This window comes from Cantharellus anzutake, assembly GCF_015039405.1.
Source record: "Cantharellus anzutake strain C23 chromosome Unknown EI90scaffold_5, whole genome shotgun sequence".
NCBI classification, from domain to species: domain Eukaryota; kingdom Fungi; phylum Basidiomycota; class Agaricomycetes; order Cantharellales; family Hydnaceae; genus Cantharellus; species Cantharellus anzutake.
The window spans coordinates 212224-233787 of NW_024066955.1; the positions used below are offsets into that span (position 1 = coordinate 212224).

At 48.0% G+C, this 21564-nt stretch overlaps 9 protein-coding genes across 9 annotated transcripts; 4 read left to right on the plus strand and 5 right to left on the minus strand.

Moving 5' to 3' along the window:
* Positions 1-6771: 6771 nt before the first annotated feature.
* Positions 6772-7182, plus strand: EI90DRAFT_3116872 (uncharacterized protein; the record flags this gene model as incomplete). The annotated part of the gene is made up of 1 exon (XM_039062930.1): positions 6772-7182. The coding sequence occupies one exon, from the start codon at positions 6772-6774 to the stop codon at positions 7180-7182; it is 411 nt and encodes a 136-aa protein (XP_038921675.1).
* Positions 7183-11694: 4512 nt separating this feature from the next.
* Positions 11695-12121, plus strand: EI90DRAFT_3035170 (uncharacterized protein). The gene has a single exon (XM_039058588.1). The coding sequence runs from the start codon at positions 11915-11917 to the stop codon at positions 12089-12091; it is 177 nt and encodes a 58-aa protein (XP_038921676.1). The 5' UTR covers positions 11695-11914; the 3' UTR covers positions 12092-12121.
* Positions 12122-12337: 216 nt separating this feature from the next.
* EI90DRAFT_2905979 (uncharacterized protein) lies at positions 12338-14180 on the minus strand (the record flags this gene model as incomplete). The annotated part of the gene is made up of 7 exons (XM_039054228.1): positions 12338-12536; positions 12587-12879; positions 12938-13074; positions 13129-13174; positions 13228-13518; positions 13570-13810; positions 13867-14180. The coding sequence occupies 7 exons, from the start codon at positions 14178-14180 to the stop codon at positions 12338-12340; spliced, it is 1521 nt and encodes a 506-aa protein (XP_038921677.1).
* Positions 14181-14616: 436 nt separating this feature from the next.
* On the minus strand, positions 14617-14873 carry EI90DRAFT_3035174 (uncharacterized protein). The gene has a single exon (XM_039058589.1). It carries the CDS (start codon positions 14859-14861, stop codon positions 14691-14693), a length of 171 nt encoding a protein of 56 aa, XP_038921678.1. The 5' UTR covers positions 14862-14873; the 3' UTR covers positions 14617-14690.
* A 719-nt stretch (positions 14874-15592) lies between these two features.
* Positions 15593-16450, minus strand: EI90DRAFT_2048863 (XRN 5'-3' exonuclease N-terminus-domain-containing protein). The gene is made up of 2 exons (XM_039052475.1): positions 16080-16450; positions 15593-16008 (listed from the first exon to the last, which is right to left on the minus strand). Exons 1-2 carry the CDS (start codon positions 16388-16390, stop codon positions 15636-15638), a joined length of 684 nt encoding a protein of 227 aa, XP_038921679.1. The 5' UTR covers positions 16391-16450; the 3' UTR covers positions 15593-15635.
* Positions 16451-17151: 701 nt separating this feature from the next.
* On the plus strand, positions 17152-18504 carry EI90DRAFT_2048728 (putative F-actin capping protein beta subunit). Its single transcript, XM_039052474.1, has 7 exons — positions 17152-17492; positions 17555-17668; positions 17718-17800; positions 17851-17919; positions 17977-18023; positions 18084-18357; positions 18425-18504. Exons 1-6 carry the CDS (start codon positions 17275-17277, stop codon positions 18300-18302), a joined length of 750 nt encoding a protein of 249 aa, XP_038921680.1. The 5' UTR covers positions 17152-17274; the 3' UTR covers positions 18303-18357; positions 18425-18504.
* Positions 18331-19224, minus strand: EI90DRAFT_3143815 (cyclophilin-type peptidyl-prolyl cis-trans isomerase; the record flags this gene model as incomplete). The annotated part of the gene is made up of 8 exons (XM_039065056.1): positions 18331-18375; positions 18436-18526; positions 18586-18638; positions 18693-18867; positions 18925-18977; positions 19034-19072; positions 19127-19162; positions 19222-19224. 8 exons carry the CDS (start codon positions 19222-19224, stop codon positions 18331-18333), a joined length of 495 nt encoding a protein of 164 aa, XP_038921681.1.
* Positions 19225-19385: 161 nt separating this feature from the next.
* On the plus strand, positions 19386-20807 carry EI90DRAFT_3035182 (mitochondrial carrier domain-containing protein). The gene is made up of 5 exons (XM_039058590.1): positions 19386-19487; positions 19546-19624; positions 19696-19841; positions 19892-19955; positions 20010-20807. The coding sequence occupies exons 1-5, from the start codon at positions 19395-19397 to the stop codon at positions 20666-20668; spliced, it is 1041 nt and encodes a 346-aa protein (XP_038921682.1). The 5' UTR covers positions 19386-19394; the 3' UTR covers positions 20669-20807.
* EI90DRAFT_2966122 (DNA-binding protein) lies at positions 20419-21559 on the minus strand (the record flags this gene model as incomplete). The annotated part of the gene is made up of 4 exons (XM_039055557.1): positions 20419-21052; positions 21105-21219; positions 21275-21405; positions 21465-21559. 4 exons carry the CDS (start codon positions 21557-21559, stop codon positions 20794-20796), a joined length of 600 nt encoding a protein of 199 aa, XP_038921683.1. The 3' UTR covers positions 20419-20793.
* Positions 21560-21564: the final 5 nt, after the last annotated feature.

Here is a 21564-nt window from a genome sequence, read left to right on the forward strand (position 1 = left end):
AAGTGGCACTAGGACGCGTTGACGGAAGTGACGGATATGCCAGGTCGTGACAGATGTCAATGGATGGAATTGTTCATGTTGATATTCAGAAAGATGCATATACTGCAGAATCATTCAATAACTTCATTGCCTCAGTCCTCATTCACATGAACCCATACCCCCAGCCCCTATCTGTTCTTGTCATGGACAATGCCTTCATTCATAAATCCGAAGTCCTAGTGGAAATGTGCCATGAGCAGTGTGTCCAAATTTCAGTCCGGATAGGTTTGATACCAACAGTATTGCAGAGGCATTAGACTTGGGTTTCTCCCCCCATACTCCCCTGACTTCAACCCAATAGAATAAGGATTTTTGTCCATTAAGCAATGGCTCCAGAGGAATTGAAAATATGTTGATAATGAATTTTCTTCCAGTGAACATTACTGAGCAACAGACCTCCTCTTGAGAGCAGTGTTCTCTGTAACAAGTCACCAAGCATGCAGATGGTTCAGGCATGCTGCCTACTTCTAGTGTTGGGGCAGTTTTCTGTTATCAATATGTACAGGGAAGTTTGCTGCAAAGGGGGACTTTGTATATACAGCACTATAGTCTGAGTAGAAACTTGTATGGTATGGAGTAATTGGGTTCAAAAAAAAGAGACTGCTGTTTCAAACTTCACTCCTCACTATGTATGTCATCAAATCCCAATATAGATTCAGAATCAACCTGTACATTCGAAGAGCCAGAATCTGAGGGTATTTCAATGACTGAAATAGAGGTCAGCAAGTTTACACAGGTGACAAGTTGCCACTTCTGGATCCACAAGTTTTTTGGTGTTTGAGGAATGCTTCTAAACTGCAAGGTCAAGGCAGCCAAGGTTGAAGCATGCTTGATTGGGGTCAGAGAATGGTCCAAAAACGAAGGTTGTATCTTCTCTGGAGTGCATGGGACAAGAACCACAGGTGCTTTTGAGGTTGAGACTTGCTTGACAGGAGTCAGAGAAAGGTCCAAAATAAATGGTTGTGTCTTCTACAGAGTGCATGGGACAAGAGGCTTCCAGTGCTTGGTTGGGATTGGGGACAGAGGGGGAGTGTTGGCTGAGCATGAGTGCTTCCAGGTGTGATGGTCATTTTTTTGGTGTTTGAGAAGCAAGACACTAAACAAATGACTATTGGGTGGTTGGGTGAACGAGACTCCCTTGACACCATTCATGTTGGAGGACAGTGTGCTGAGGCCAGTGGGTTGTTACACAACCACCTTAGTTTGCTCCAATGGAGTGAATGGTCTGAACAGCCACATTCCTGCAGTAGCATGACTACTTGGTCACAACAGGTTGAGTGACCTGGGGGACTGCTTCAAGAGGACATAGATAGCAGGTGGGGATACCGCCACTTCGGGTGCTACCCCTGAGTCCCTCTTGCTTTCACAGGCTGAGGATGCATTTTTCCTCTTTTTCTTTGCAATAACTCGGTGGAACTTTTGCATTGGTGTTGTCTTACACGTGCTGCGGTATTTACACAAGTTATCCACTACGGGCGGCCAGGACGCATCTGTCAGAGTACTGAGCTGCTCGGTATCTAAGTTGAGGAATCTGGAGCTCTCGCTGGAGCTGAGACTGAAAGGGAGAGGGTCGGTTTCAATGGGGGAACCTGATAGAGCAGGTTGTGATGGAGATTCCAGCTGAGCAGCAAGGGGGAAAATGAGAGAAGAAAGTTACCCTCCCTGCTTGCTACTCAGGAAATGATAAGGTTGGGGTACTCGGCAATGTGGGGCCGCTTTACAAGAGGGAATATATTACATGTCCGTGTCAGTCCAGGGATAGTGATCAGGCAGTGCCAGTCTGGAGTTGATGTGTCATCAGTCATGAGTAAACAGTCCAGACCCGGTTGTACCCTGACAGCATCCCTCACCGGTCACCTTCTTGAAAATCCTCCTGGGGATCTTCCTCTGGCCCTCTCTGCTCCATCTCTGGCCCTCTAGTCAACTGGCTCTTCAGTCCTTCCATCAACACCCGAAGGTCTTCAGGGTGGAGGCATCGTACTTGATGGACTTTGGGGTGCTGGCACTCCCGGGTGATGTGTCCTGGGGCATTACAGTTGTAACACAACCCATTCCGCCTCTGGTTGATCCTTGAGCGATCAAGGTCCATTGGCTGCAGGCCCGTCCCACTTGCGGGGCGGGCTGTAGGAGTTGGGGGTAAGGGCATGGGTGTGGGTCACAGGGGTGCGGGCATGGGACATGTGTGAGAGGGGGCGGTGGTTGGTAGGGGTCACCCTAGCGGGAGTGGGGGTCTGGATGGGGGTGTGTGGGGCTGCATTGCCTGGAAACGTCACCACTGGTTATCAAGGAGGGTGGCCTCACGTTTCCATTCAGCCCAGGTGGTGGGCATGGGTCGGAGGTGGTAAATGCTCTTGCAGAGCCAGGCGTTGATTGCTTGCTCAAAGCAGTTGACCAGCCCGACATCACCCAGCTGTGAGGCAGGTCCCAGTATTTCAAACTCCTGGATGACCTTATCCACAGAGTCACTCCCCTGTTGGATGTTCGCCAGTTTCTGCTGGGCTGTGGCTTCCCGGTTTGGATCCTGGAACATGGCATCGAGTTCCGTGTTGAACTCGTCCATGGTGAGTGTGGTGAGCCAGCCATCAGCAGTGCGATGGTGCATTGCATGGCCCACGCTCCTGCAGTCCCTCCCTTCATATAGGAGAGTACAAAAAGGATCTGCGAGAGGGCGCTGGGGAACTCGGCTGTGCAGACGTGGAAGTAGATACCACATTCAGCTTTGAAGCAGTCAAGATCCTCGCTGGCTCCCGAGAAGGGGGTAGGGGGGGCAACCTTAGGGCCCTTGGGTCTGGGTGTGGTGAAGGAGAGAACAAAGGAAGGTCAGTTGGGAGGTTCAAATGAGACCACCACCAAGCTGTTCCCTGGTTCTTTAGTTAGGATGGGGAAGTGTACTAGTAATATTTGTTGTAATTATAGTACCAATCCGAGTGTTTTGGCTAATTCTATTTTATGGGTTAGTCTAAAAGTTTCTGAGAATTGACTTACAGATAAACCAAGCCCTGCGGAGCTGTTCCTCTATTGTAATTTCTTAATTTGTCTGGGTGTAATTCTGTGTAGAGTTGTTTAATTTGGATTTTAACTTGAATTAAATCTTTTACTTGGTGAAGTTTCAAAGATTCTACTCAGTTAATGGATTTAGATTGTGTCTGGAGTATCCCTTGAGTTTGTTTTATTTTTGTCTTATTTTATTGCTTGTTTTAACAGTAGCAAAATAACTGTTTTGTGTTTACACTTTGAAATCTGGAGTGTTAACCAGCTCTCCTGTTGAAATATCTACTTAATATTTCTCTCCTTAATTGCTGCCTTTTACTACAGTGGCAATCTTAACTGTATATCACTTTTTCGTGCTGGAGTGACAACCAGAAATGCTTGAGAAAAATGATACTCTATTTTCTTACTTCTCTGAGGGGGGCGAAAAGTCGCAGAAAGGGTCTCCCTTTTATACTCCCTGGGTTGCCTTCCTTTTTCACGCTCTTCCTTGTATTTACAGGATTTATTTACAGTGTATTTTTCTCAAACTGAATAAAAAATGAAATTTTCACGCTATAGTTCTACTGCGCTGAACTGCACTGAACTGCAGCTCCACTGTGGTCAGACTGCGCCTAGAACCCTTATTGTCCTTCCTCACCTAAACTATTTTAATGGTTAATTAGAACTTGACTGCGCTGCATTTGTTGCAGTTTCCTATTTCAAATTCCTCATATTTACCATTAAATTCATTATGACTCAGTGATTCTGAATTCAAACTTCGCATTACTATGTGTACGGCTGCGCTGAGACCTTCAGCTGATTTATTCCATTTTTATCCAGCGACATTTAGTTAAAATGAGACTTGAAATGGTAAATGAGTGAATTATTCAGGTTTAGAACCGAAAGAAAAAGTTGCTGGTAGTCAAGAATTACTCAAACGAATGTATTATAGCTCTCCACTTCATTAGAATATCGTTCCCTAAAATTCCTGCCATGGTCCATCATAGTTTAGTGGTTTTCATGGATTTCGTTCATCCCCCCTGATTCCCCTTTGTATTATCACATCCTAATCCTCCATATGTATTGTTCGTTGTTATAGTAGGTCGTCCTCGAAGATATCATATTTTTATGTATTTTATTTAGGGCTCTGGACCTCTTGAAGCTGTCTTCCCACGTGTTTTCAGGTTTCTAACTTCATGTCCTTGTATCTCATTCATTTCTGGATGGTTTTTCACGTTCTTGATATCATAAATTTTCATTTATTCCCACCTTTCCAATGGTACTAACGTTGTGTTCTATTTCCTGGTATTCGTCGAGTTAGCAAAAGTTCGCGTGTACACTCAGTAATCACATGCATCGTTCCCGTAGTCATTCATATGCAGGCGCTGTTTCTGTTTAATTGTTTGGGATTTATGGTATGTGCGGGTGTTTGTATCCTTCATATGGGCTTCCATGATTTATTTCAGATTTTTCCCTCATGATCTAAGGTTGTTTTGCACTTTCCGTGCTTTGTTTTGACTGGGCTCTTCCTTATTTGGATGGAAATTGGTCTTCGCAATCTGCCAAAGTGCGGATCTCAGTTCTGACGGCCAGTTCCCTTCGCATTGCCACCCTCATGTGTCATTAAACATGATGCAGATTTCTATATTCCCATCGTTGGTATAACTTCACAACAGCTGGACTGTTTGGGCTGAAAATTTGCATAACTATTGTTCTCTATTTTTCATAATTTCCGTGTAAATTTCGTTGTATGTTTTCATTATGGATCCTACGTAAACATCGTCTTTTCCCTGAGCCCGGACTTTTGATGTCGCTATTCCTGTTATTGGATATCTCATTAATGCATGATCCTTTTATTATGAAAATTTGGGTGGATTAAGATTAGATCCCTTTCTTTCTAATGGGCTATCAAGCTCGTCTCGGTCATTACTGGTTGTTCTTCGTGCTTGCTTTTTAAACGTTGTCCTCGTTTTCCGGGGGTTTCAGTCATATCTCCATCATTTATGGGTAGTTGTCCCTGTAATTACTTTCATTGGGTCCGTTTGGGGGACATCTACATTTCCTATTATAAACACGACTTTGAATTTTGCATTAGTTCCTGAGGAATCCTTGTTCTGTGGTACTTCCATCCTCAGCTACGTGTGCAGACATGGGAAAGTAGTTTCCATGGAGGTTCTCTGGCTGTTTTTATAGTCAAATCTTGGTCGATTGTCCTAATTCTTGGTTTAATATTTGCTATAAATTCCCCCGAGAATTCCGTCTTGTTGATGCTAAGCTTGAAGTATTTTTGCTAATTTTCTTTCTTCCATTTTATCATATGTAGTCGTTGTCATGACCCGGCGTTCCCCGGGGCCAGACGACCTCCTCCCTGACCTTCTCCCATGCCCGAACACTCCCCGCACACTCCGCTCGCCGCCCGTCACCATCTAACCACTTCCCGCCACCTCTCCACAACACCTCTCCTCTTTGTCATTGAACGACCTAGCAGCGCAGAGCGCCGCGACCCGTTGTTCCATGTTTCGCCACACCTTGTTATCTCGCAGCGAAGGTCACGCTTGACCTTCGCTGTCTTGAACACGTGCTCTTTGTTTGTTTTCCTCCTTCCTTTCTCCACCCGCAATCTCCACGAGATCTGGCAACTTATTCCCTATTCAGTTCCCTAGTGCTTATATACAGCTTGTAACTAATGCTTGTACTGTAGTTCAAAATCAACTAGAATTACCCCCTAAAGCTTACCTCTGTCCCCGTGAGACCTCCGACCTTCTGAAGTATCGGGACCACGTCGAGAACGAGGCGCAACGCTCCTCCTAGAGTCGTTGAAGCCGAAATCCCAGCTCATTCACCTAAATAGCCTCGGCCTCGAGATCGGTGGGGTTTATCCCTCGCTAAAGCTCGGTCGTGTGTAGGACGCCTTTACCACTAGCGGGCAACATTCGGTCGCCTACGGCTATCATCGGCGAAGATTCGCACGGTTCTGACAGTCGTAATAATTCATAAAATTTCGTAAAAATTCAGGTTCTTCTATTACCTCATATCTACTTGTCGTATGGGGTTTTGTGATTTATCTGGCATATTTCCATAATGGGTTTCCATAGTGTGACCATTATTTCTCCTACAGTGGGTGCTGGTGTAGGCAGGGGGGCAGGAGCAGGTATGGGGGTGGGTGCTGGTGCGGCCTGGTTCAGGGCATGACTTTCGACAATGGCCTGTAGTTCTTCAAACCGGGCCAACAGGTCATCATATTGCTCTTCTGACACCATGGCAGGGGAGGAGGTGAAGGGAGTATAGTTGAAACCTTCTTCTGCTGTCAGGGATGCATCTGGGGTCGAGGTGGTCTGGGCGTAGCGTCTGGCGCTGAGGACCTCATGGGGGGTAGATCAGGCATGCATACTGGTGGGCCTGATGTGGGGCAGGCGTCCCTTGCCACTTTGACTGAAGTGGGAATGATGAGTTGTTATTAAAAGGGGGAACTATACTACTTACCTGAAGTGGGAATGATGAGAAGAAGGTTACTTCTTCAGTTCCCACCCCAGGTGTGTTTATGTACATGCGGCTCGGGTCACATGAGGTTTGCCACGTCACCTGTTATGGAAATGGGATTTTCCCATTTTTAGCCTCTTATGGGCTCTATGCAGTACAATATCACGTGACATGTAAATAAGAACAACTGAACCAACAATTATCACCCAAAACACCCGATGTCCATGTTATTGTAAACACCACTGTTACAACATCTGTTACATTAATTGTAACATCTTCTCAATGTCACGGCCCTCTCCTGCACCCGAACGCTATAGAAATGGGCCAATTAGGCCCCATTTTTATAACAATGGTGTTGCAGCCGCTTCCGCTTCTGACCAGCAACCGACAATGCGGGCTTCTGTGCAGGAGTTAACCCCATCCAACTCAGCAGCTGAGGCCCTCAAGGCTGCCGAGTATCGTTACATGGTGAAGGAAATGCAGCGCGCAGTGGACGAGTTCTCACGCCTGTCCTTCTACCACGCCTGTCCCTCTCTCGACCTACTGCAAGAATGGAGGCGACTGGGTCTGGGAAACATCGAGGCTCAGTTGGTTATCGACTGGACCACTGAGTTTCTACCCAAATACCGCCTTACCCTGGAGGCTGCCCGAGAGTTCAACGCAATTTTGCAAGCATCGCACGATTTTACCTGAACCGCATCGTTATTTGGGTATATGTCGGGTTCTTTCGAGATAGACCCAGGCAGGAAGTTCTGCAGCCGTTTGACGACTCTGGGGCTGTCGAAGCTAAGTACCTTTCGACTGGGTTTGGAATGTTTGATCAGGAAATTCGCTGAATTTTATTTACATTTCAAACGCGTCAGCAAGGCCGTCTCCCTCCTACACCCCACCCTTCCTGACCCAGGTCTGCCACCTGGCGTTTTCCTTAATGGGGCGGACTCTTGTCCCCCGGGTTGCACGCTCAGAGAGCGCCAACCACCCTCGCTACCGGTACGCTCATTCGAGCGCCAAGTACCCGCTAGCCTGCACTTGGGCCACTCCCTGGTGGAACCTCAAACGCCCACGCTGCCGGTACGCTCTCGCGAGCGCCAAGTCACCGGTGACTCAGCCATGGACCACTCCCTCAGCGAGCATCAATCGTCCACGCGCACGGTACGCTCGCCCGTTGAGCGCCAAGTAGCCGTAGCCATCCCTGCGTCATGTAGCACCCAAGAAACGCCACGTCAGCTCGTTGCGACGTGTGCCTTTCCTGAGTCAACACGACTGGCTCTTGCCCAACCGTATCCGGCTGCTCCACCACCAATTCCCTGGCACACCCGGCCCATTTCCGTGCGCCCCATACCCTCTCCAGTCCCCCTAATCGCTGTGCCGCCCCCAGAAGCGCTGCGTCCCCTCTCTCTTTCTCCTCCACTTCCCACTCCGACACCTCTGCCGATTCCGACAAATCCACATCCACATCCGCTCCAACTCTCCCACCATTCTCCCCCACTTCTCTGCCGCACTCCAACTCCGTCTCCGGGTCCACCACACTCGTTCATGTGTGGTGTGGATCCACCTCAGCCCCAGGTCCACTCTGGGGCACTGCTGCCTCCCCCAAGGCTTTTGGGGCCTATGCAACCACCTGGTGAGCCACCTCCCTATGGGATCATAGGAGTTTGGGGGGCTGAGGCCACTTTTATTTTATTTTCTTATAATTTTTATACTTTTATGTTTTATTTCATAATTTAAACCTCATGCCAAGCTTTCCCACTGGGTTTTGGTGCTGGCTGAGGGACTTTTTCTTTATTGTGAGACTTCTCACAACCTTTCTCTTCTTTTCCCTTCCTTCATTTTGGGGACTTCTGCACAGAATCCCATAAGAGTCTGGGGGGCGATGTTATGGAAATGGGAATTTCCCATTTTAGACTCTTATGGGTTCTGTATCACATGATTTGTATAGTAATCGAGTTTATCCAATCAATAATCAACGAAAAACCCGCTGCCACACTACCTGTTAAACTACATGTTAAACCATCTGTGAAACCATCTGTAGACCCTAATGAACCACCTCCCTTCCCCTTTCCTTTTCCCTGCACCTCAAACAGACGAAAATGGGCGCCTCCAGCCCCATTTTTGTAACATCACCCCACATACAGCTGCAGTCATCTGGGTGTCCCTGTGGGGGATCCTGAGGGTGTATGCTGCATGCACGCATACTGGGTTGCGCCCTGGGGCTGTCCGGGGCTGGGTCTGTCATGCGCATGTCACAGGCGGGTCAATAGTACATGGATATAAAGGGAAGTTGTCCATGTAAGATAGAAATAGAGATAGGAATAGAAACAGAGGAGAAGATGGAGAGAAGGAGGAGCAGGAAAGGAGAACATGAAATAAAGAAAGGGGAGAGAGGGGGCATCAGGTGGTACCGGGTGAGGCAGGTCCAGGTGGAGGTGGGTCGGGCAGGTGTGCCCTGACACATACCCGATCCCAATCCAACTTCCAGACCCTCCACCTCACCACCTCCAGAGTCCTACCCTACCCCATCCACTCCAATACCCACCTTCAGACCTGACATCACTCCTCTCCTCATTCCTCCTCTTACTCCTCTCCTCACTCCTCTCCTCACTCCTCTCCTCACTCCTCTCCTCACTCCTCTCCTCACTCCTCTCCTCACTCCTCTCCTTCCATCCCTCTTCCGCCAACCTCCACCAAGTTATGACCTTCTGCCACTGTCCTGTACCCCATGCTCAGACACTGCTTGTACCTTCGCTCCAAGATCCCATCATGGTCCTGACCTCAGACTTTGACCCCACCTCAGCTTAAGTCCATTGCATTGGTGACCTCATTCTACATAAACACCATTGCCAATTGTAAGGGATTAACCTTACTTCACTATAATTCCAATTATAGTGATGCTGTTCTTTCTTTATTTATTTGTGCTGAGATATGTAAATTACATATATATACCTCGGAGTAGTTGTAAAGGCCCAGTAGCCTTTTACCTCTACCCCGTTGAATATACAGCTCATCAAAGCTTATGTTTAGATGGACCTACTGAGGCCTGAGGCGAACAGGGGAACGGAACGTTACTGTCCCCAAATAAGTAAGCAACCTTACACCAATATTCCTCGGACTTCCGACTCCACCTCTGCAACCTCCATAAGCTCTGCAACCTCCAAGCTCCACAGAATGTTCTTGGCACTTTCACCGCCTGTACTGTATCTTTCGCACTTTCCCCTCATCCCTATTTGGACTGCTGCTTCCTTCCATTTTAGCCAGTTAGTCATCAACCCCACTTCACCTCATCCTCCTGCCCCTCTGGGCTTCACCCTCCCTACCTCCTTTTGAATGTACCATAGAGTCTAACCCATGACCTTTGGTACCACTCCGCTTCCATAATTCCCTTTGTCTCCATTCAGATGCCTTTGTGCCATTTCAGACCACCCTTGTTTCCTTGTGCTTTCGTCTCTCCATTATATGTAGACACTTGTACATACTCGTTTTGGACCCTCAGTCTAAAATCAACCAGAAATGCCCCCTAGAGACTTCTCACTTGCCACTTCTGAAATTAAGGACCAAATGGACAAACAGCAATGGCACAGCACTCCCCTTGAGTTGCTGAGGCCAAGGTCCCTCCTTGCTAAGTCTCTGGTTCCACTCTGGAATTGTCTGCCCTTGCCCCATTCTAACAGCATTGCTGGAAAGCACTTGATCCCCTGCAAAATATAGAGCTGGTTGAGAATGTTGAAACAGATGTAAGCAGTACTAGTGAGATGGAAGTGGGACAAACAATCATCAGGGACCCAGCATGACACCTGATCATTTCAGCTGTTGCCATCAAGAAGGGATCAAGAACAATGGCTGAATTGTCAGGCAAATATTTTGCATGCCCATTGACTAGACATTTTGAGAGTGCATCCTGCCAAGTTCTAGGGAGTGGAACCAGGTCTGTCGCTCCAAGTAGGTATGCAACAAGTCATAGGGAGCGTTTTTCACAATTCTCCTCCCAGAATTCGAGGTTGAGTTTCTGAATAGAATTCATTGTAGTGAAATTGAGTGCTGAGAGATGTAAACTGAGGCTCCATGTCAGGGCATACACCCTGACCTAGCCCATACCCGCATCCACACCCGCACTCGCACCCACACCCATGACTGCACCTGGCTGTTGCACTCCCCACACATGCCCTGTGCCGGACGCTCAGTGCGGCCGGATGGCCCGGACCTCGGGTCTCAGGTCTCATGTGACTTCCGGATATCTCCGGAAGTTTTCGATGTATTGTGGCCACTGTGGGAAGATGAGAAGTTAACTTCCTTCTCATCTCTGACTGTCAGGGGACGACTCCCGGGTCCCCATGACCCTCCCCTATGGTCCACAGTCTCTGGTCTGGCCAGCCCTGTCCAGGGCACAATCCTACTGTGGGTCAGAGATGGTATATAGAAGAGAGGCAAGTATATACAACTTGCCTACTGTGGGTCAGAGATGAGAAGGAAGTTAACTTCTCATCTTCCCACAGTGGCCACAATACATCGAAAACTTCCGGAGATATCCGGAAGTCACATGAGACCCAAGACCCGAGGTCCGGGCCATCCGGCCACACTGAGCATCCGGCACAGGGCGCGCGCGGGGAGTGCAACAGCCGGGTGCAGTCACGGGTGCGGGTGCGAGTGCGGGTGTGGATGCGGTATGGGCTAGGTCAGGGTGTATGCCCTGACACTGACCCACAGTAGGCAAGTTGTATATACTTGCCTCTCTTCTATATACCATCTCTGACCCACAGTAGGATTGTGCCCTGGACAGGGCTGGCCAGACCAGAGACTGTGGACCATAGGGGAGGGTCATGGGGACCCGGGAGTCGTCCCCTGACACTCCAGGAGTCAGTGCAGAACAAGAGCCATTAGATGTGCATTTTATACCTGACTTACAGTCACCGATGAGAAGGCTGCCAACATCAGATCTCATCAGCTTGTGCTTTGCATAAACAACAACAACAAACACGGTTGTTGCATGTGGGACGGTCTAAGCACTCAATGCCGGGACCCCAGCTGAGCTGTCAACAGATATGGTTACATTGGTTTTATATTGGCTTCTATCTCTGCCCAAATTAGCTACCATTTTTGGATTTCCACATGATCCGGCTAACTCATTTAGCCAAATTTGACGCGTCGATCTTTTCGCACCTTGCTGTAATATATTCAATTGTTTGACCTTGCCCACGATAATCCGTGAATGTCCTTTCTTTGTATTACTTGGAGTCCCCCCAAATCAAAATCGTCAACTTTACCAAGTTGCTTCCATAATGAAACATGTCGCCATGCTAGTTAGCCGATTAGGTCGTTCTCAAATGAATCGATAATCTTCCCACATAACGGCCCCTCATACAAGTATATTACAGACTAGAACTCCCATCCCACTGTCTGCCCCAATCGATCAATAACCTTGAATGCAACAATGACCTTGTATTGCATTCAAGGTTCAGCTCCATTCACCACTGGCACTCCACGACCCCTACGTTTCCCAGGTGCACCGCGCCCAGACGGATTCAAACCTTGGGATCCAGTGCCGCCCCGGCCAATCGGATTGAAACGACGGTTACCCCGACGAGCATGGTTCAAGGCCTCATTTTGAGCTGGGCCTTCTGGGTTCGACAAGATGTTCTGTAGGCGGTCAACATGTGACACGGGAGGAGGGGAGTCCTTCAACTTAGCAACGTATGAAGCCTGAGGGACATTACCGTTACTGGATGGACCTGACTGACTACCGGCCCGCCTAGGCTGCGGCTGGGGTCGATTGGGGTTCCTTAATATCTGTGTTGGTTGTCTGATCCAAGTATTCACATCAGACGTGCAACTGTGAAGTTAGGGAATTATTCGCTCACATTCCCGGGCTTGCACGAGGTTGTCCGCCACGTCCCTGGGATAGTGAAGTCTGGTGTGGACCCGTTGCTGCACGAGGCGGCGGTTTTAGAATTGGTGCAGGTTGACTACGGGGTTTCGTCGAAACACAAAATTGTGGATCTTTAAGGTTCAAGCATGAACTTCGAGGTACGCTGGAGCCGCGGTAGTCAGAACATCTTCAAACAGTTATTAAGAAGGATCACAATAAAGTTGTCGTAAGACATACCGGCCATTGAGCGTAGTGCCGGAGATGATTTGCATGTCCCATACAACGTCTATCAAGTCATTCGATATGCCTACCACCACACCCCTCGCACAAAGCGGGACACCTCCCGAGTCTTGCGCCATGACAACACGATCACCCAACGAGAATCTTTGATGATTCAGTCGGTGAATGGCGTGCGACGGTTTGAGGATAGCTTGACGTGGTATCCCTTGGACTTTAGCCTTCTTGATGGCCCCCGCGGATTTTGTCGCATTAAGGGAATCAGCCAATCTCTCGAATTTGTCGATAATTGACTGGAAGAAAAATAGATCTACCTCTCGAGGACGTAAATATAGCCAATGACGAGCATACCTTTGAAACAGATTCCACATCCAATGGAACCTGTTCAAAATCCTGGACCCCTTTGGATTTCAGCCAAGCAGCCATCTGTTCGATTACAAAATCAGGATTGCTCTCCTCAGGAAGGGCTTCCGAACTTCGTAGGATGGCTGAAAACCAAAAAAAGTTAATCGGAATATCCGCAGATGCTCTCATTAACAAACCTTCTTTTGAGTTATCGAGTATCTTGTGGAGATCAGGGAACGCCGCCTAGATAGAGTGAATGAGTGTGGACAGTCCATCTCCTCTCAATGAGGACCAACCAGATATTGACGAATTAATTGGATAGCACGATAGCTGAATTCCCAACCACGTTCTCCCTTCCGGGAATAATCCATGACCTTACGCCCTCTGGCCTCGAACTTCAGGCAAAGGCCGATGTTCACCTTTGCGTCAGTGGTCATGACCATAAGGCTTGAGGTAATCCTTGACAAGGCTAAAGCGCTCAACCCCACCATGCTGGCAGCATTCCCAGACCGGAAGTAATTCCCGGGAGCATCCGCGCGGACAATATTAGTAAATTTTTCGGGATCCGAGGCCTCAGAAGGGAAAAACTAGAAAATGATGTCGGTTAGAGCAACAGAGAGCGAATTTACGGCACATACTGCAAGAATAACGGAAAGGGATTTTTCTTTAGATTCAACCACCTGGGCTGCGACACCGTATGCGTGCTCTCCGAGAAAGATGACCTTGGTCCCAATCGGGTATTCCTCTTGAATAGGCGTCCCACCTTTTTCCAGAAACCTGGGATCCTCGGATATTACTTCTTGCAGTGCTAACTGAACAGCCTGCAGAACCTCCTTCCCCGCTTCATAATCTTTCACTAAGGCACCGTCGTCGAGACGCCTCAGGCCTGAATTGCGTATTGCTGAGTTTCCCCTTTCACAGCAAAGCCTGCAGACTCGCCTTTCAAAGGCCGGACATGCAAAAGCACTTCGACAAGTCCTATTAATACGGCATAACGTTTCGAGTAGAGCTCTTCTATCTGGAAAGCGTTGCGCTTCCATGTGCTGACTGAGTCAGGATCCTGAGGGAACGAAACAATCTTCTTTGGTCCCCCTGTGTCCAACTCATGGCAGGTGAACTCGTCAGACACAGCAACAACTAAGCCTTCTTGCAAAAATGGCCAGCCATAATAAACTTTTTTCCCGAGCATGTCCTGGGCAATCAGCATAGACCCCTTTTCGCTTTGATCGTTCTCGATCTCGATGACCATCGATTGGTTCCGCGACACCGAGTCGAAAACCTGGACCCGGTGGTGTTCAAGACGTCCCGTATGTGGGATTGTGTGCAATGAGGGAAAACCAGCCAATGCCGCCGATCCTAAAAAGACGCCATCGCAGAGACCTTTGACAAGATGCAAACCATCCAGGGTAGGGAGATTGAAAGGCTCCAGACGACAAGTGCAGCGGTATATCGCGGCGAAAAATCCGGGGAGCGAGGATGGATACACCGTATCTTGAGTGGGATCGTAGTAGAATCGGACGGAGGTTCCAAATTGGTTCCTCTTTACCTCCTCGGGGGTCAGTTGGTGATCACGAGCTAGTCATGTCGAGTCAGCGCACGCTCAAGAAGGGGTTCTAGGTCGCACAAACCAGCCATCGCCTTCACCAGGCGTTCTTGTTGTATGAATGGTATTCTGACGACAGCTTCCCAATCGTTCTTCTTTCCGTTCAAGTCTAATTCGAATGTTTGCGGATAGAAGTCCAAGATGGGCGAGTTCCCATCAAACATGAGATCCTACGATCAGTGATGAACAATCCTGAGCTGTGGTGCCCCTAAAAGCAGTCCGTACCCGATAGGCCAGGGGAACATGCTCTTTACTCGCTTCAGGAAGTACTCCCATCAATTGTTGGAAGGGCCGGAAAGGTTCGCCAAGATCAAATTCGAACACCATGCCGTCTATTCCTTTGAGATCTACTTCATGCCATCAGCGACTGCTCAGGAGGAAACAGAGACGTCATACCCGATGTCCGAGGGGCATAGTGGTAGTCATAGAACCAACTCCAGGAGGCAACTCCACTATAATAATAGTACATAACCCACTGTAGCCCTTCTGCCCAGCGAAAAACAAGTGTGTTCAGGCCTTCTTTATCATCGTATGAGATCTCAAGTTTTTCCTGAAGAAACACATGTAGTCAAGCAGATTGGAAGAGCCTTGAATGAATCCTACCTGATAATAACGCCGCTTCCACTCTTCTATCCTATTCTGCATTCGTTTGTCTTCGCGCTCGTCGAAATCCCCTTCATCATCGTCATCAATAACTTTCAACTTAGCATATCTTGCGAGCACTCGGTCGAGAGCAGCTTGGCTCTCATACTCTCTCTCATCATCGGTAGACGAGTCGTCCGAGTCGTCCGTTTCCATTGTGGAATCGTTCCTCAGCGATTTAGATGGGAACAAAAACGTCACTACGTTTCGACCGTTGTCATCAAATGCATCCCATGCCAGGTCCAGGTTCAGATCAGAGGCGAGCTGAGTAATGAAGTTGCGGTCCCGGGCGGAGAATTCGTTCGGAAGCGAGAAAGTAGTGCCGTTATCCTCCCCATGGGCTCGAACAGCTTCCATAACGGATTGAAATATCGATTTCTGCACTTTCGTGATCCCTGAACCGGTACAAGGTGTAAGAGATAAGCAACACTGGGATTTTTAGGACCAACGCACCCTGAGTTACTTTGGGCGTTTCTTGCCCCCGTGATCTCTTGGATTGCATCCAGTTAGCATCAGAGGTCTCCTTATAGAACACCTCGGTCTCGCTCTCGGCGAGACGATCGAGCACCATTTGGAGTGTCTTGGTATTGATAACACCTGAATTGTTAATGTATGCACCAGCTTTTGGGAGAATCTCTTTGTAAATCTCAAAGAGGGCATGCAAGGCATTATCTTGGATATGAAGATCGGGGAGATGAGGAACGAAGTCGTTCCCAACGAATACTGCCAAGAGAACGAAATCATCGATGATCCGTTCGAGATTATACTCAAAGGGTAAATCCTGTGCCACTGATCGAAATTCGAGGTCAAGGTATTCTCGGAGGAGGCATAACTGCAACAAATAAAAGTTGGTTGCATAAATGCTAGAGGAGACGTTATTACATATCAGAAGGAAAAGCGTACTGTGCGTACTTCGTGGTTTTCTTCTCTCTCATTCGACCAAATTTGACTTCTTCCCTCAACAAACAGAAATGAGGATCATGGCTCAGTAGGCCAAGCATAATCAGGTCTGCATCCAGTCCATATAGACAATGCCTCGTGTTAGGATTATACCCAGGTTGAGCCTTTGACAACCGAATGTATTCCATGATTTTGTGTTCCCCTTCGCCGGGGACTTCGTGGCCCGACAGAATGATATCCACGCCTTGCCAATCAGCATCCTCGGTAACCTTCTTGTTTACGAAGTAACGCAGTTGTTCCGAAAGTCGTGCCATGAATGGGGTTCCTGCAAGGACCACATTACATTAAGCCGTAAATCGAAGGTCGCATGCTTGCGTGCTGACCAGGGGTGATGCAGTTACTATCAAACGCTTTCTCCTCAGGGAGCTTCTCCCCTCTCCGTTCCGCTTGCGCTCTGATCTCCCGCGCTTCCTGCGCGGTACGAAACCGCCGACCCCGCTGCTGGTTCATCTTAGCGCGTGGTGCCACGCCGTCAACGGCCATAAAAAAAATCTTCTTTGGCTTTATCTTGCTGAATAAGAAATCTACATATGCAAAGATGCCAGTGAAGATTTGTTCCTCTGTTATGCGATAATGAGCGTCCTCATCATTCGGATGTGAACCTAAAAGGAAATTTCAGTATCAAAGCGAAGCCCCAGCTACATGACAAACATTGGTGTATGATCCCATTAAAGTCCAGGTAGAGATTATCTGTAGGCAGAGCAGTCAGCAACGAGTTTCGAATTAGGAGTGATGCCCAGCGCCAACCAAATTCGGGGATATTGTTTTCCTGAATGAGCTGGGATATCAAAGGATATCGCCCACTGACAAAGCGGCCGGTCTTCAGCATTCGCCGGTCTCACAAAAACAGAACTCACGCAATATATCGAAAGAACTGAAGGATAGCGTACGAGTGAGCTCTGATTCACAATTGCAGGCACTGTACCAACCTTGGGAATCCCTAAAAAGTGAGTCAGCCCCTTTTTGGGGAGGAAAAGCGAATGCTCGCCTACCCATACTCGTTACTGGTGTGGGACGGTGAACAAACCTGGCTCGAGAGAGTGCAGTGACTCGGAAGCAAAAGAATCAATTAAAACTCGTCAGTCTCGTTACCTCGATCGCCTCTTGATTTGCGGCGAGCGGAGCCTAAGATACAACAATGTCGGAGATGGACTTGCTCGACAACATGCTCGATTTGGCTCGTAGACTTCCCCCTGCAAACATCGAGCAAACCGTTGCTAGCTTGGTTGAGCTGTGCCCAGAGTATGCGGATGAACTGCTCGGATCGGTCGACCAACCACTTCAAATACTCACCGATGCAGCCACCGGACGCGAATACCTCATATGTGATTATAATCGTGATGGGGAAAGCTACAGGTGCCCCTTATTCCAATTTTGGACGGACGCTTGCTGAACACTTGTCGTTTGCGTGCACGAAGGTCGCCATGGTCCAATGAATATGATCCCCCTCTGGATGACGCAACATATCCCTCAGCGAAAATAAGGAAACTTGAGATTGCAGCTAACGATGCATTTGATACATACAGAGAAATGTAAATCATGAACTACTGTTTCACAAAAGGCCATATTAAATATGTGAAGGTACTTTGAGGGCGGAGTATCATCTGTTTTCCTTTGGGATCTCGACGATGGGGGCTTCGCAGGCGTGGTTCTCTTGAAAAAGAGTACGCATTTCTTTCACTTGTGAAGCACACACTGATGACATTTCGCCCAGCATTGAATTCTGAGAAAGGAGTGACTGGTTCCTGGGACTCAATACACGTATTTGAGGCATCAGAACGCGGTAGGACTGCACACTACAAGCTAACAAGCACGATCATGTTGCAACTCAACTCCGAAGGCCCAGAGAAGGGAAAAGTAGAACTGAGTGGGAGTATGACACGTCAAGTTGCGTCCACCCTTCCAAACATGGACAGGAAGAACTCATACCAACAGTCACTACCATAGATTGAACAAGATGCGCCGTTGACCGATGCATCATCACATATCTCAAACACCGGACGAATGGTCGAGGATCACGAGCTCAAGATGCGAAACCTACTGCAAGAAGTATACTTTGGAAAGACCAAAGATGTGGTTTACGACCTTCGAAGCATTGACAGCCTAGAAAAAGCAAGACGACAACGAGAATTACAAAAGGAGCTGGCTGGTTTGCTGAAACGGTAGAACATTTGACCAAGTTTCCAATGAGTCATTATTGTGCAGCGTTGTTTGCGATTGGGTTAGCATGTATTGTTATCTGCAAAGCATGCGATGAACTCTAACACTGAACCATAAAAATGCCCGAGGACTCTCTTACATGTGTCAAACGAATCTCGCGGAGGGGTCGGTTCTTCTCATTTACGGGATCCTTCTCCATTGCATCCAGAGTGTCCATCCCATCAATGACTCTTAACCCGGAACGATCGGTGATCGAGCAACAAGAGAGATTATGGTTTCTCCCACTCACCTCCCAAATATCGTATATTTCCCTTCCAAATGTGGTTGTTTGGAATACGTGATCTAGCAGCAAAAAGCAGAATAAGCTTCTACGCAAATGACAAAACTTGTATTTACGAAGAATTGTGATTTGTTGGTGTCCGAACCCATATTGGCCATGGCAATGATTCCCCTAGCGTTGAACTTCAGCGTTGACCTGATCTCGTCCGTAAAAGGACGGCCCCAGATAGATTGCCCGCCTTTCCCAGTTCCAGTTGGATCACCCGTCTGTATCATAAAATTCCTGATATTCCTTCCACAAAAAATCAGGCCAGGGATACATACACTGTACAACCACAAAGTCGCTTACCGGTGAAACAAGCAGTCATTGTACGAGCCCGAAGCGCAGAGTGCGAGGAAATTCTGCGAATAGGGTATAAACGCGAGAATTTCTCCTCAGCAAAGGTGAGCACGCATACTTCTGCCGCCTTTGGAACTGTTTCGCAGAAAATTTCGCACTGGGAATGGGTGAATGTCAAGTCCCCACTAGGATAGGAATAAACAAGAAGTACTTTGATCTCGCCTAAAGTTGTGTGAAGTGTCACCGACTAGATTGGACTTGCAGTTAGAAAGGCTTGGCTGACCTTCAAACGAGTTTCTCACCTACCATATTCTGCAAAGTTGCTGGTGGTAAGAGTGTGGTAGCCTTATTTAATTTTGCTGTGATGATTCCCAGGGTCTTGTGAGTGGAGGTCACCCCACCCATCGTAACCGGAGTTCCCGACAACACTAACTCACCATTCATCACCGTCAGTGCCAGTCTGATAGGCTGGTGTTCGGATGACAAGAGAAGAGCGGGCGAAGCGATCGCACGCACAGTCTCCCGATTATGTCTTTCGCTCTTTACTTGCTGGAGGAATTGCGGGTTGCATTGTATGAATTTTCGCCTCTTGAAGCAGGCTAGGACATAAGGAAAACATTCTTTCCCTAGGCAAAGACAACCGTAGCTCCATTAGACAGAGTGAAAATTCTTTTCCAAGCGTCAAATCCTGAGTTCCAGAAATATTCTGGTGAGTCCCTCCAGCTGACACCGTCCTGATTGCCCGACTCAAGTCGCGTCCTTCTCCTTTCAATCTTCAAGGCACATGGACAGGCGTTTTTAAAGCTGCAAGAGATATTAAGAGAGACTACGGTGTTGTAGGCCTATTCCAGGGGCACACCGCCACGCTCCTGCGCATCTTCCCTTATGCAGCCATCAAATTCATGGCGTACGACCAGGCCCACAAGGTGAGGATATCTGCCACTCCCGGCTCCCGTGTCTTACCACGAGGACGTAGTCCCTAATGCCCACAACAGAGTCTGAAACGAATGTTCGACGATTTATTGCAGGGTCTGCATCAGGTGAGTGCAAAGTCAACCCATTGTACGTCGGCATTAGTTTCACATAGACATTAGGGATGGTATCTGTCCTTTTCACATACCCCCTTGAACTGTTACGCGTTCGTTTGGCGTTTGAAACGAAGTCTGACCGGACAGGTGGCCGACCAACTCTGTCCAGCACCTTCCGCACAATATACAACGAAGGCACATCGTTTATGCTGACGAATGGGCACCGCGCCTCACTCTCTCCATCTTCTTCAATTACCCCTCCACCTACTAATGCACGACTCTTCGAGTCTTTCCCTATTTTGAAATTTTACCGTGGGTTCACTGTAACCCTCCTTGGCATGATACCGTATGCTGGAACGTCATTTCTCATTTATGGGCATCTCCGCTCTCTTGTCGCAACCCCCCATCGTCTTGATAATTCTTCAGAACCAAGTCCGAAACCACGCGGCAAAGTTACCCATGACTTATTCGCTGGCGCCGTTGCGGGAGCAGTTGCACAGACTGTATCTTACCCCTTTGAGGTCGTTAGGAGACGAATGCAAGTTGGCGGCTTGATGCGTCCTGGCGCCTGGCAAGGGTTTGGCGAAACTGTGCGTGCAGTCTGGAAACGTTCGGGATGGAGAGGATTTTTCGTCGGACTTAGCATCGGGTATCTCAAAATTATCCCAATGACAGCCGTGAGCTTTGCTTCGTGGGAATACTGCAAACACCTGCTCGGTGTTTGACCCGGGGGCGGTCTCCTTGTCTCAGCACACCATATCCATCGTTGCAGATCGACAATGGAGAATACCTTAGCTTGCATACATGTAATCTTCACAATGCGCATGAATGTAGATAATCCAATAGTTAATCATTGTTCTTCATCTCTGTAGACAACAGATAAGCCCAGAGTGTGATGCAAAGAATTGAATGCTTTCAGGGTGTCGTGTTCTCCATCAATCACGGAATGTGGGTGAGTAGCTTCCCAACCATCTGGAATGTCTACATCGTCTTTGGCGTAGGTCAAGATATTGAACACCATAGGTGTTTCAATACTAGGCAGAAAGGTGGGAGTAATGATATCTTTCATGACAGCATTCATTTCCCGAATTAAATCATTCTCCGATAACCTGTATGATTGATCTGGTGAATATCAGCCATCGCTTCGAATATGAGACCTACGTTGTAGCGACCACTCTGACAGATATATCGAATACCCATCTCTCGATAGTATGCCCATCGTCCTCATCTATTAGCACTACAACAACATGAGATACACGCCCCTGAGAAATCCATTCTAGACGGAACATCAGAATACCGACATTAAACGGATGGTCTCAGCTTGCACTCACCTTTCAATCGAATGAGAGTGGACTCAATGTAGTCTTCTACTGAGTCGTTCACAGTCAACAGAAGATTTAGGCCAAAACGCTTCTCAACCAGGAAGTCTTCAGAAGGATACACGCCACGATGAAACAAGATTCTGCACACTTGACAAAGTGAGTGTTAGGTGTCAAATCCAAATCTTCCCCCAATCAGTACCCGTTGATCGCATATTTTAGATAGTCTATTATCTGCGCGACAGAACCAGGGATCGTAACACGCGTTGCATCGAGGGTGCCCGTATTAAGGGCCATGTCGA

Bases quoted from the DNA above. Each gene is read 5' to 3' on its own strand.
- EI90DRAFT_2048863 (XM_039052475.1), bottom strand. From the start codon at position 16,390: ATGGCACGACTTTCGGAACAACTGCGTTACTTCGTAAACAAGAAGGTT. The intron at 16,009-16,079 runs GTACGCTTTTCC...TATTTGTTGCAG, and splicing joins AAAACCACGAAGTACGCACA to TTATGCCTCCTCCGAGAATA.
- EI90DRAFT_3035170 (XM_039058588.1), top strand. From the start codon at position 11,915: ATGACCTTGTATTGCATTCAAGGTTCAGCTCCATTCACCACTGGCACT.
- EI90DRAFT_2048728 (XM_039052474.1), top strand. From the start codon at position 17,275: ATGTCGGAGATGGACTTGCTCGACAACATGCTCGATTTGGCTCGTAGA. The intron at 17,801-17,850 runs GTACGCATTTCT...CATTTCGCCCAG, and splicing joins CGTGGTTCTCTTGAAAAAGA to CATTGAATTCTGAGAAAGGA. The intron at 17,920-17,976 runs GTAGGACTGCAC...TCAACTCCGAAG, and splicing joins ATTTGAGGCATCAGAACGCG to GCCCAGAGAAGGGAAAAGTA.
- EI90DRAFT_3035174 (XM_039058589.1), bottom strand. From the start codon at position 14,861: ATGGTGTTCGAATTTGATCTTGGCGAACCTTTCCGGCCCTTCCAACAA.
- EI90DRAFT_3035182 (XM_039058590.1), top strand. From the start codon at position 19,395: ATGACAAGAGAAGAGCGGGCGAAGCGATCGCACGCACAGTCTCCCGAT. The intron at 19,625-19,695 runs GTGAGTCCCTCC...TCAATCTTCAAG, and splicing joins TGAGTTCCAGAAATATTCTG to GCACATGGACAGGCGTTTTT. The intron at 19,842-19,891 runs GTGAGGATATCT...ACGAGGACGTAG, and splicing joins CGTACGACCAGGCCCACAAG to TCCCTAATGCCCACAACAGA.